The 13,704-nt window shown below is 40.4% G+C and overlaps 1 protein-coding gene across 5 annotated transcripts in view; it reads right to left on the minus strand.

The window, feature by feature from the left end:
- The window catches only part of LOC109630510 (cilia- and flagella-associated protein 46), a 48,312-nt gene that overhangs the window by 23,297 nt on the left and 11,311 nt on the right, over positions 1-13,704 (minus strand). For all 5 annotated transcript variants that reach the window (XM_069538962.1, XM_069538963.1, XM_069538964.1 and 2 more), the window contains exons 12-24: positions 12,981-13,197; positions 12,552-12,669; positions 11,304-11,433; positions 9,621-9,745; positions 9,138-9,256; positions 7,973-8,085; positions 6,439-6,651; positions 5,898-6,099; positions 3,749-3,898; positions 1,898-2,008; positions 765-946; positions 285-416; positions 26-191 (exon numbers count right to left, since the gene is read on the minus strand). In XM_069538962.1, the coding sequence (XP_069395063.1) occupies positions 26-191; positions 285-416; positions 765-946; positions 1,898-2,008; positions 3,749-3,898; positions 5,898-6,099; positions 6,439-6,651; positions 7,973-8,085; positions 9,138-9,256; positions 9,621-9,745; positions 11,304-11,433; positions 12,552-12,669; positions 12,981-13,197 (1,978 nt within the window). The remainder of the gene's footprint in view (positions 1-25; positions 192-284; positions 417-764; positions 947-1,897; positions 2,009-3,748; positions 3,899-5,897; positions 6,100-6,438; positions 6,652-7,972; positions 8,086-9,137; positions 9,257-9,620; positions 9,746-11,303; positions 11,434-12,551; positions 12,670-12,980; positions 13,198-13,704) is intronic.

Genomic DNA, 13,704 nt, shown 5'->3' on the forward strand with positions numbered 1-13,704 from the left:
AAATTGTGGATATAAGAGATAATACTTTTGCATGTTTGGTGGAGGTATGGACCAGAGCATTCAGGATCTCCTCCAAGGGATCCTGGAGTTGCTGTCTTTCTTCAGGAGTCTGTGACAGGGGGACGCAAGAGTTCCAGTAATGTTTGGCGACTGTGACACACAATGTTGGATTCTCAGCCTTCTCTGCAAAGCTGTGGACAAGAGAAATGGCAGAAACAGATACAAAACTGCAATAAGAACAGATTATGTTTTTAAGGAATACATAAATGAACTAGAAAGTGCACCTGACACTGGAAAGAAGCCCCTTCATGGCGTCTCTGTAAGTGCGTAGATCTCCATTGGACTCATGGACTAAACTCAGACCCCTCAAACAGGCTGCAGTGCTCAGCATCTCATTCACTGAAGTCAGGTCATAACTATGGGTAAAATAATATTAATTAGCTGTCATTTACCTGTCAAGTTGATTAATGAATCAACCAAAATGTTAAACTGACATAGAGAAACATGAGACTTTGCTACTTCATTCAAACTTTGCAGTTTAAATTTTTATCAACTGCAGTACTCTTAAATATGCACAAGATGTCACCTGCCCCTCAGAGAGCTTTGGAAGCAAAATGTCAACTGCTTTTCACACACATCCATTTCAAATGCAGTCTCTCTCGTCCTTTCTTTTCACAAATTAGACAAAAAAGACTGATCTACCAAGGTACTTCTAAAACTGTCAGGTTGTTTTAAATGATCTGTACTCATCCAAACACACTTACAGAGCACAGGGCATAGTGTTGATGCCCTTTGCTGCGGCTTCCTCCAGCCGCAGAGCGCTCTTGGTGCAGCACAACACCAAGCTGTGGTCCTTGGCATAGTGACAGACGGCAGCCAGCTGGCACCACACCTGCAACTCAACCACTGCGTCCGTCCAGCTGCATTCTGACGCCATGCTCACCAGCTGGAGGTGAGGAGACAGGAGAAAGGGGAGGGGAGGAAAAATTTAGATGGTGAGGGAAAAGGAAGGAGGATGGGAGGGAGCACAAAAAGATGAGGAGATTGAGTGTGGGAAAAGAGAGGAGGAAATGGTGAGAGGAAAAAGATATGATGAGAGAGAGGGTGGGAAAAGATATGAAAAGAAGGATGGTGGGGGGAGAGAGGTGGGGATAGGGAGGGAGGGAAAAGTGAGAAAAATCAGGGGGAAGTTAAGTAATACATTCAGGGATGAGCGAACACAGGAAGTATGAATGAAGAGGAGAAAGGCAAGAGGTGATGAAACAAATGTGAAAAGATGAAGAAAGGATTGGCAAGGGAAAAGACAGAAGTGGAAGTAAATAGAGAAAAGAAAGCACAGGGGTAGGAGAGTAAGAAAAAAAGTGAAGGCAAGCAATGGGAAAACAAACAATGGGCAGGGAGGAAGGGAGTAGAGGAAAGAGTAGGGGGCAGAAGAACATGGCAGCAAAGAAGTGAAGAAAGAAACATTTGAAAAGGAAAAGGAAGGGATAAGACAGAAAGTAAAGTTTAGGGAGCGATGAAAAAAGGAGAAGTTAAAAGCAATGGACGGAGCGAATGAAAATGAGGAGAAAGAGAGGAGGGGGGGTCAAAGGGAGATGGATGGATGAGACAGAGTGAAAGATATAGGTGTGAAAAAGTGCCAAAGGGCCTTGAATGTCAGAGTGAGTAATTCTCAGCAAGAAGAAAATAAATCACATCACATATCATATCAAGGAAACGTCTGTCATCCCTTATCCGACCAAAACAAGCGATTCGAGGGAGCTATGGTTATATTTGAAGGTATTGACACATAATGAGATGCGGATGGGCTCGGAAAAGCTCATGGGTCATCTCGGCATCTGTGGCTACCATCTGGTCCACAGCTACAGTAGGAATACAGGAGTGGAGGAGTACATACTGTTTGGAGACTGGGAACGGAGAACTCCATATGCCCTGGGTTCCTATTGCACTGGAGCATCTCCACTCCGACCAGCACGCGCGTCATCGCCGACACTCCTTCATTCACACACTGCAAATGGGGGAGAGAACAATGAATACTGAGTATTTCAGTGCAGTAAATGGCTGAATATACGAATACAATACCTTAAGTTAAATTATAAAAAAGACATATACATGTATTACTATTTGCTTATAAATTATAAATAAACCTCTAGACTGATTATCAAATCGTGTGTCTCAAATATTGCAGGGCTAGCCTCGTTGATAATGTATGACTTCCCATTGTGTAGAAAATGAGTTGATGATTTATTGATTGCAGCTCGAGATAGACCCCATTCATATCAGCACGCTGCATTTCCTAATCTGCATGGCAAGAAACAAACCTCATTGGGTTGCGACTCAAAGCTCATCAGGCAAAAGGGACTAATGTAGGGCAGGAAACTCTTAGGTGACAAATGGTGATAGGATTAAGCCAACTAATCAAATGGTGTGTTTAACTGACAAACGGTATATATGCTTCCTCTCACTCTGAAGCAGTACAGTCAGGAGACATGATAGTGTAAGTAACACCTACAGCATAAAAAAGATTAATAAAAATGTCAGGCACCATAAGCCTACAATATCATAAGCACATTATACAAGAACTGTGAATAGACCACAACACAGGATGCATTATGACATGATGATGTTGTGACACTGAGCTGCACAGTTGTCGCAGCAAGCATCCCCCTACATCTCTCATTCTTTTAACTGCAATATAAAGATTCCCAAGTAGGCACTTTCATCGTAGATACAGAACACACAAGATGTCCGCCTCTTTAAGTGAAACAAGTTAATGCTTATAAACGTTTTGAAGAAGCTTTGGAGTATTTTGTAATATTGTAATTATTTTGTTGTCTTATTTGAAACCGATTTTGTTTCACTTTTTCATCAGTTTCACAGCAAATACAGCGATGCAATAATTTCAAGTGAGTACAGATATCAAACACTTCACCCACCCCTTCATCAGCATAGTGAACTTTAATTTTTGGGTAAACTATCCCTTTAAACTCAAAACATTCTTCTCTTCTTCCCAGTGGCAAAGGTTAGATTTAAAATAAAATACAATTCAAAAGTGAACATTCAGTGCCTCTGTGGTGTTGACTTATTAACGGAGTGAAAACGTGTATATGAAGGGAAACACCACACTGGTCTCCTCCTGAGAGGGTAGAGAAAACAGCTGTGTTATAGGAGTGTGAATGTAAGTTGGGAGAATTGTGGGAGGAGCACCATTGTTCAACTTTGTTACTGTCATAATTGACAATGTGAGGTTTCATCATTGTGTATGGCAACTCAGTGGAGCTTGCAAAAGTCAATCACAGTGGTGCCTCGCTTCAACACCTCGCTCACTGAGACCACGGATTTCATCTGTCACTGCTGTTGTACCAAGGATGGATATGTCAGTGAATTCTCAGGGAGAATATTGGACATAAGATAAATACTAATATACAGTAGATTTATGTCTTGTGTTAAAAACTGGAGAATAGTTTTAATTTCAATTCATTAACCAGTTCTCCAAAAGGATGTTTTGTTTTGAGGAAGTGCAGCAAAGCAATTAAAAACAACTTAAGTAAAAATTGTCCAAAGAGTACTTGGGGACCAGTAAACCACTACACACTACTATCATATATATACCTTGCTACATTACTTTTCAAATTTCGAATCGCCTAATGCATAGTGTGCCAGGGTAGTGACTTCCGTGCAATATCTTTCAAATGCTGATAAGGACCCTAAACAGTTTGAAGTTGGAGGCTGACGCAGAGAACGGTACCTGATCTTTGTCATCAACCTTTATACTAATCTGCTGTTGCAGCAACCACTTGATCTGCACCCATGTGGCCACCACCTGTTTCCTTGCTGCAATGGGAACCGTCTCTCCTGGGATGTTGCAGGTGGATATGTCAAGGGCGTAGTCACACAGCTAGAAGGAAGAGTAGAAAACAGCAATCAGATAGAAGTACTTGGCAGCTTGAGGGGTTGTAGAAGTATAACATGCCATTAACATTTCAGGTATGTCATGATTATTATCCATAATATTAAATCATATTTTTAAAAGTTTCTGTCCATTACTATACATTATGATACAAGTCTGTAAGACTGACTGCACATGCTACTTTCTCTTGCCCGAGGCCCTCTGCCAGCCTGTCTGTCGCAGACACGACAGACTTACACACAGAAGATTCATATTAAGTAAGACTTCAAGTCAGACACTGTATATGTGACCCTGCTGTATTGTAGACTAGTTATAAAAAATGTATCGGAGAGGCTCATATTTTATCTTCCCTTCAAAAAGGAAACAGATACGATGAAATTTAGTTAATAATTCACTGATAAAGTGCCTTTCATCTTAAGTAAGAGCTGATATTAATGGTGCAGCCTTTGAATGGAAGAGGAGACAGGAAGTAAGCTTTTAATTGGCAACTGCAGCAAAGAGAAGAGAGATATCAGACTCAAGAGAGTAGCATGTGAGTGTATATATATTCATAAATAAATATACATGAATGAGTAATGTGGATATAAGGATGTACCCTTCAACTTTTCACCTAGGATGCTTCAACGTGTGTCATGATATCATATTATTCCATTTTTTTCTATGAAACAGTACAACTGATAAATCCTGTTTCTTGATTGCAAAAGATAATATTTAGAAGCTTAATGTGGTTCAATAAGTTTCCAACTTTTAAAGAGCTGACAAGGTGGAAACTGTTTCATGCATGTTTCAGTGTGTCTGTATGAAGGATGGAAATGTGAGGATCTGATCTGATGTTAGGATTCTCCTTTAAGAGATCTTACACACACACACACACACACTTCTTTCAACTCCTATCTCTGCATGAGCTTTGTGGTTGGGATTTCAGACACTGTTCTCACAATGGGAAGATCAGACAGTGAAAGAAAGGAGCAATCAGTCTGGGAGTGAGGGTCAATCACGCCTGCATCAACGATTTACAACCAAACATGTTTTGATTACTTGGTAAAGTACATGTATTCCCCAGAAAAGCTGGTGACTGAGTTGCCATGATTGCATGTTATATGACCCTTGGAATTTTCTAAACCCCGGAGGAAGGTTTATAACGCTGACCTCATCAGCGCTTCTTGGAGACTGATTATTTCTTATCCTCTTGAGAAGTTTCGTAAAAAATCAGTGATTGCACAATCGTCCCTCAAGTCTTATCACATTAAGAGCTGTAGTCCCCAGTTAAGAGGTGTATTAATTTGTTCTGCAGATTAGTGATAATGGGTTTACCGTATGTACATTTCTTGTGACATTGGACATTTTATTCAATCTTGGTTCTGATTTTATTAAAATCAACATGTCCCTGTTGTACCCTGTTGTACCTCTTGCCTAAAATCAGCTGGGATTGTCTCCAACTCCCCTGCAACCCTTAAAAGGATAAGCGGGCTAGATAATGGATGGATGTATGGATTAATTTCATTTGAATGTATGGTGTCAGAGAATTGTATGCAAACATATGGTGATATAAGAAGGTTTTATGCACATGTTAATGACACAGGCACAAAGGCAGTGGTTCACATATGCAATTGCCAAAGTATGATCCACAATAATGTAACCAAATCTTCCACAACTGAAAGTCCCGACTCTTTATAAATATTTTTATGGGATTGTATGTATATCATGTATATTTTGTATCTTGCAAATGTGTATGACCCAGACATCACCTGCCACGTTCTCCATGTGTGAATCTCATAAAATGTCCAGCTATAGTTGGAACCCACAGCTTTATTGTCCCTAATTTGATCCCAGAATGCAACTTACATTATCCACCCCAAATGAGCAAAGTAGGTTTGTTTTAATATACGTCAACCGAGATTAGATCAAATCAGATCAAATTTTCCAGACATTTTCTTGGAATCATGTCTGGTGCTGATCACGCTCTTACATACACACAGTGACATACCTCCAATGCCTTGTGGACATCCTGCAGGGCAGCAGGATCTGAAAGAACCCCAGGAACAGAAGCTGCCTTCTCCATGCCCTTCTCAGCTTTGTTCTTGCCCTTGTCACCTGGCAAGGTTGGCACGACACTGTCTGGTCCACACAGAGGCTGGATCAAGCCCCGGGCCACAGCATTACACAGAAGCACAACCAGGGAACGATTCCTGAGATGCACAACACAGAGAAGGCTGAAAACTTACACTTTCTGGAAAAACAATACAAGGTTTCGCTTGATAGTAGTAAAGTATAAACCCTTCCAACAAATGTGGATATCTGTGTTTCCTCATATTGTCTCATATTCTGTGAATTAGGCACTGTGCCTAAATGATTTCCTAAAGACTAGTGCACATATTGCTGCTATTGCTGAAAGGGTAATGATTTTCACCTGAACTGAATGACGTAATATACAAAGTTCTTCACTGTGGGTTGAGAAAATGAGAAGCAGCCACACACCCAAATTATTCAGTCTTACAGAATGACAGTAATTTAGAGACCCAGCCTACCCAAGCAACTCCATCTTTTGGAGCATCTCCACCAGATTCTGGAAGGAGGGAAGCAGGTGCTGGTACTCTCCAGAGGCCAGCAAGTGTCTGCTGTAGTTCCACAGGTAAACGGCCGCATTAGCAACCACCCACGATTCCCCGATGGCCGATCCGATCTCTGCTGCCCGTAAGAAGTTAAAGGTGGCGTCGGTGGACAGAGCCTGGATCCAGTCTCTGGGTGAGAGAGGTAGAGAAGAACAATAGAGAGTGAGAGGGGGAGAGAAAGCTGTGTTTGTTTAGAAGAGACGAAGATGCAGCAGCAAAGTGGCCACATGGTATTGTCTGTATTGAACTTAAGATGAAAAAGTAATTGAATTAAAAAAAAATTATACTTACTATATTTCATAAGATTTTTTACATCAGTAATTGCATTTGCTAAAGTGGCACTCTGACAGATTCCTCTGCATGATGGAAATGGAAAACTGCAACCTCACCTTAACAGTGTCAGGCAGGTTATATTCAATGAGGCATTCGGGAGCAATTTGTTTGAGCTCCTGAGGGCAAATTTAAAGCCTGCCGCTGGCACAATGCGATGTGCTGGAGGTGCAGTTCATTTCAGATAAAGCACACTAGTGTGTGCCGCACTGCTGAATGTCATATGTCAGTTCTGACTGCAATCCAGGGAAATGAGTCACACATGTAAAGCATTGTTTAAAATGCATGAAGTAGGTTTTTTTGGTGCTGATAAAGAATATCCACATTTGAATCCTATAATAAATATGTGTGATAACCACCATGACTTATGATATGGAGAAGAAACAGTACAATACATGTAGTGTCTGATCTTGGAGTTCCATCTACAACATCTTGGTCTTTATCTTTAAAGATAATCACATCATTGATGATGTTCGAATGCTTGTTTTTTACCATATAAGTAGATGGTTTCAGATCTGCTCTGTATAATTATGATTTTAAGGCATGAAGACACAAGAGATTGTGTCATTACCATAACTGCCTATGATCATTTCTATTTACTTACGCACATGTACTCATTTTAGAAGCATAATTGTCTCCATACTCTGGCTCAATCCTCAGTTCTAAGGTAAGTTATAGTTAAGGCAGCAAGGAAAACCCTGCCTTAGACTTTTTACTACCTCATTAAAGGAGCAAATAGCACATATAAAATTATATTATACAGCCCCAAACACCCACAGCTGACAATGTAGAGGCATTAACTAGAAATTGAAAATAAACAAAATGTTTAAAAGTGGATAACTGAAAGTTAGTCCTTGTTCTGTCAGATTTCTGCATTCTTTCATCATTTTAAACAAAACAAAAAATAAATATATAACTGTTAAATACTGTCAAGTACAATGTGAAAGTATTTGATTTCCACTTTTGAGATAAAATACAAAACAATGCATTAAATGTTTGATATTCAAAGAATGCAGCAACATACAGCCCATTAACAAAATATTTACAAGAACAGACATATCATCTTTTATGGTTTATGATGTAAAAACGTGTGTTTGTTGGTGTGCATATTGTGTTTCACCTGTAAATAACCCAGTCTGGGTCCTCTTCAGACACATAAACCCCTCTTTCCTTTGGGGGAACAGCTGGGCTGTTGAGCTGCACACCCTCAGTTAACAGCTTTTGGACGGTGGCCTGGTAACACACAGTCATTCATAATTAAAGGTGCCTTTCTGTTTGACAACTTCATAAGGAGAAGAGAAGACCTCCCACTATGAGAACGACAGCTACTGTGGAGCTGCTGAAGATCAACGGTAGCAGATCAAAGCAAAAAGAAACAACTGGTGAGCATTTTAGTCACTTTGGCAGACAACTCAGGAACGACAAGAGGAACCTTTCTTCTTTTCAGACTGAGACATATAGGTATCGCACAGTCTTGTTAAAACCCTTACAATGAATGTTTACTGTAAGCAGTGTTTGTTTCTAATCTCATATTTCAGTAAGTAAAACTCGAAATTAATATTCCTATGATTGCGAATGGTTCAGACAGTTCGTTGTTATCATGTGCATCTCACTAGAAAAAACACAAGAAATAAAAAGCTGGTAAAGCAGAACATGTGCATGTTCACCTTAAAACATGTTGGGTTTAAAACTGCACAATCTGGAAATGTATGGACAACCAGCTTCACCTCCTGAAGCGTTTGAGACTACACTTATAACTGTTATTTAGATGCACTGATATAATGCATCCAACATTTAGCAATGACAATCATATCATCATCACTTTTAGACATGTTGAAAAATTGTTTTTCAAAAAACTTTCAAAGTATGCAGAACATCAATGAGTGCACAGTGGCTGGATAAGGTGCATGATCTCCTGTTATTGTGAAAGTGTCACTCTATGTATGTAGTAATACATCCATATATACAGTGTATACTTACACTGAAAAATAAATTTTAACTGAATATATCAGATTTATTTTTTGTTATATGGTCTGCTAATCCTGCACTGGATTAAATTGTTTTCACATGAAACAGTGCACCAGTGTAATTGCATCTTGTTGACAACAGTGGCTGTTTGGTTTTTGCTCTGCTGTGTGTCAGTGCTCTGCTCTGCTCTGCTCAGTAATTGCCAATGCAAATGATACATCCTAGCTTCACATTAAGAGTCCCATTGGAGTAACAGTTAGGCACGGCCACATTGAGCTACAGGCTGCTGTGCCCTTACTCTCTTAGTAAACACACACCTCAGCACTGATGAAGCAGATTTCAGCTAAAAGCCGCAAGTAGTCCTTCTCAGAGTTTTGGCTTTCACTGCAACCGTGACCAGATTCTGCACAGCTCTCCTCCTCCGAGCATCTGCAGTCTGGAGAGAAATGATAAAAGTCTGTGACAGTAAAAGAAATTCTCTCCCCCTGAATTTATCACTGGTACAACCATTACTACTTTCCAACCACCTATGTGACTTTTCACTAACTATGCTTACAACCAAAGTGTACCTCATGTAAATCAGATATCATATTACTTTGGATCTGAATTCCACATAAACAACGAGCTAAGATAATTTTATAATAATAATAATCCTACCAATAATCAAAAAGCAGTTAAACGAGCTGTTATATTTAAAAACTGTAATTTCTCTTTAAATCATTCCAATATAAAACACTCATTCACTCGTAGGAATATTTCTGGTACATTACCATCCGTCTTAGGATCATTTTTTATCTTACTGTCAGCCTTGGAATTCTTCCATCTCCCATCATCATAAAGCAAACAGAATCGACAAGCAGCTCGGCAGACATCCCAAATGTCCTCTTTCCTGGCTGTCTTCACCAGTGTTGCCCACAGCTTCATCCTTGAACAGCCAAGAAAAAAAAAAAAAACAGAGAAGAAATTATAGATGATTGCTTATTAAAATACAAGGTCGCTGCAAGAGCACAGCAGCATGCAGCATTACAGCATATGATCTCAGCTAGTTTGTTTGTGGCGACATGAATAATAAACTTTTCCTTTGGGGAATTGTAAAGATGTGATGACTCCGTTCTCTCCCAACCACTGAGCCTGCCATTTCTGATGTGCACACTTTTTAACTGTAAAGTAATAGGTCTTTGGCAAAGTCTGCCTTTTTTGATGCCTTCAACGTCTCAACAGACAATGCAGCTCCATACACCCTCAAAACATGCACAGTCCTACATCAGTGCAGGCCTTCAGAACAACAATCTTGGAGAACGGCCGCCCAAGCCTCTTCTCTCCTTACCAGAACAGCTTCCAAGTGAGGGACCAGTTCCATTCTCATGGCCAGCTATGAGAAAAGCATGGTTCTGGACAGGTTGTAGACATTGACTCAATGGTGAAATCTGTCTTTCACCACAGTGAAAATGACAAAAAGCACCTTCTCTTGAGGACCAAGCCTTCTAAAAGATCATGGAAAGATAATTCTACCAGGATGATTCGAGCAGCTCGGTAGCTCCACTTCCCTTCCGCTCACCAAGATGTCGCCTTCCCAATAAAAAAGGACAAGCATTCTCACGCCTAAACTCACTGTGTCACACACTAAGGAAACGCCCGAAATGAAAAAACACATGGATATCATGCAGGGGTTGTTCGATAAGGGTCATGCAGAGCCAGCTCCACCTTTAAAAGAGGGCGAGGAATGTTGGTATCTTCCCTTCTTTGGCGTATACCATGCTCAGAAGCCAGGCAAGATAAGAGTGGCATTCGACTCGAGCGCCAAATTCCAAGGGGTGTCTTTGAACGACATGCTGCTCACAGGCCCAAACATGAATAACAGCTTAGTTGGGGGACTTGTCTGCTTCAGGGAAGAGTCAGTGGCAGTGACATGCAGACATTCAACAAATGTTTCATTGCTTCCTGGTGTGACGGGACCACAGGAACTTCCTCCGCAGGACCCTGTTGAGGGAACTTACCAAGGGAATCTGTGAATGGGACGAACCACTTCCAGAAGTACAACTCAGAGAATGGCAGGAGTGGAGGGACTCTCTAAAGCACCTGGAACACATCAGAATCCCAACACCGTACACTACCTTCTCTCTTGCAGACACACAGCATAAGGAGGTCTGCATCTCCTGTGATGCTTCAACACAAGCCATAGCTGCTGTGGCTTATCTAAAAGCTACTGATAGTGAAGGCAAGGCAGAGGTTGCCTTTGTGATTGGGAAGGCCAAGCTTGAGCCAAAACCTGAACCAACCATCCCAAGGCTCAAGTTGTGTGCAGCGGTCCCTGCGGTTGGAATTGCAAGAATGATCAGAGAAGAAATGGACATTCAGTTCAGCAACATACGGTTCTTCTCTGACAGCAGAGTCGTCCTCGGCTACTTACACAATGAGTGGAGGAGATTCCATGTGTATGTGAGCAACCGAGATAGCTTATATTTAAACACACACACACATACCTCTCTATGCTGCCAGTGTCACCAGCTTGTCTGGCCAGGTATCCATCCACCTTCTGTAAACATGCAGAGTGATGCTGAGCCTTAGCAGAAAGCTGAGCCGCTGGTCCTGATGCAAGACTGCTGACAGGAACTAGAGAATAGATGAAGAAGTCACATTTCATTAATACTATTGGAGAAACTTCATTTTCATAGAAAATGTATCAATTCAGGTTTAAGGCTATCGTGCAACAGAATGACTATTTTTGTAATGCATAACTTCTCATTCCGAAATGATTGTTTATAATTTATAGAGCATGGTTGTAAAAAATGCACACTCTTATGCATAGTGAGAATGAATCTTGGGGAAGTTACGTAATGCACCCTTATGATGAACATGCATATGGAAATACAACTGAATAGATGCAATGGAACATTCCTACCTCTTTCAAACAAGAGTATTGACTACAGTGCAAGTTGAATAGACATTTAGGATAATAAAAAACAAACCCATATCCCATATTATTTTTCAGATCCATCTACAGAGTCTGAGATCAAACATTCTCCCCAAGCTCGGGAGCCCTCCTGCTCCATGATCCACTGCACACAGTGGATTGGAGCTTCAGAGACATCACACACAACCTTGCAACAAAGTGTAATTCCAACACAGAGAAACTTTACGTCCAGTCTTTGAGACCAAGGAACACATTTGCATATGGGACGGTGTACACCAATATAGCTTTGTAACATTCATTCAGTTTTCACTCATAATCTGCATGTAATCTGCTCTCCTGAGACACCAGCTCATGACTCAGTGCAGACGGCTGCCTTCCAGGTACATTATGTGAATGAAGGTCACCTATAAGCCAAAGAACACCTACGATACAATTTGAATATTCATTAATTTATAGTATCTCCTGATCTGCAGCCTTATGTGTCGTTTTTTACTGCTGCTGTGCAAAAGCTTCATGTGCAAGAGCTAACAAATTTTCACTATTGCTGTGCCTTTGGGGTCAGTTATTCACTTCAGAGACATTTGAGTTGAGGATGCCAGTTCTTTTGTAAGAGATTTTTTCATTGTTCCCTTAAGTATTGATGCATAAAGGAGAAATGTACACCTTATTGCAGGCAGAATTTATCTCACATCAGGTATCTGGGGTATATTCTTCCAGAAAAGTAAGAGAGAAGAGAAGTGCATGCAAATAAGAGATGAGTTAACAGAATTTCATTGTGTCTTTGTGAAATTTTAAAGTAAACGGGAGAAATCTTTACTTTTTGAGAAGTTCTCTCCGCCCAGCACAATGTGGAAATCATCATTGCCCAAAAGGAAACCAACAGCAACCAGAATGGGACGAATGTTTGTCTTATCTTGGGGTTGCTTGTACCTGGCCTGAGAAAGAAAGCGAAAGGACAGGATGTCAAAATCAATTTGTCACCCAGTTAACTTACACTCCTCTGCTGTACTCACTACTACAGCCCCAAGAACTGCAGGAGAACACAAGTTATAATCATCATTTTATGAGGCATAATATTCACACTTATATATGTCTCATTGAAATCAGCTATAGCATTTATAGTTGATTTCAACATCCACAAATCATGCAACAGTAGATTCCTCTTCTCCTTTGATTGTCCCTGTGATTTCAAATGCAGCTTGTTAAAATTTTACAATATCAAACTGTTTGAAGCAAAACGGTAAACCTGCTGCAGAAGCTTAGCGGCTTTATCCTCGGTCTGGGAGGGTGTTTGGTCGAGTGTCCCTGTGTGGTGCAAAGCCGACGACAGGCGTTGACTTTGGGTCCCGTTATCCAGCATAATGGTTTTCTGAAGGTGAGTCAAAGAGGCCTCAAGGCGTCCCTCCTCCTCTTCTATCACAGCAAGCTCTGAGTGGACTTGGCAGCGCATCTCCAGCAATGAACTGTGAAAGTAAAACAAAGATTCACTTTGACAATAGAGTAATATATCATGAAAGTAGGAAGATGTGAATTCTAAATTCATCTACTTATGTGGTTTTGAAAAATAACTAAATGTCATCATAAGAGCATTTATCGAGATCTAAATCATATAGACATTTAAATAAATATATGGTTTGTACACAAAGCATGAAAGTAATAACTGTAAAAACATGTATACAATATATGCAGGTGCTGCACCTTACAATATTTGCACTACTTTTGTATTTTTATATTCTATTTCATATTAAATTTTTATTGTCTGTCTAAAGGGGGGGCTGGAACTCAAGCATTTCATTGCCAGTAACTGCTTAATGTAATTGTTGTGCATATGACAATAAAAGCCTTGGACCTTAAAAACCCTTGAACCTTATGAAGATTTAACAATGTTGGAACAGTTCAAGAGCTCATTGCCTGCTCATTTGGCTACTTATGCCAATCAGACAAAGGTGAAGACAACATCAGCAGCTGCA

Source organism: Paralichthys olivaceus, chromosome 14 (assembly GCF_024713975.1).
Source record: "Paralichthys olivaceus isolate ysfri-2021 chromosome 14, ASM2471397v2, whole genome shotgun sequence".
Classification (NCBI taxonomy): Eukaryota; Metazoa; Chordata; class Actinopteri; order Pleuronectiformes; family Paralichthyidae; genus Paralichthys; species Paralichthys olivaceus.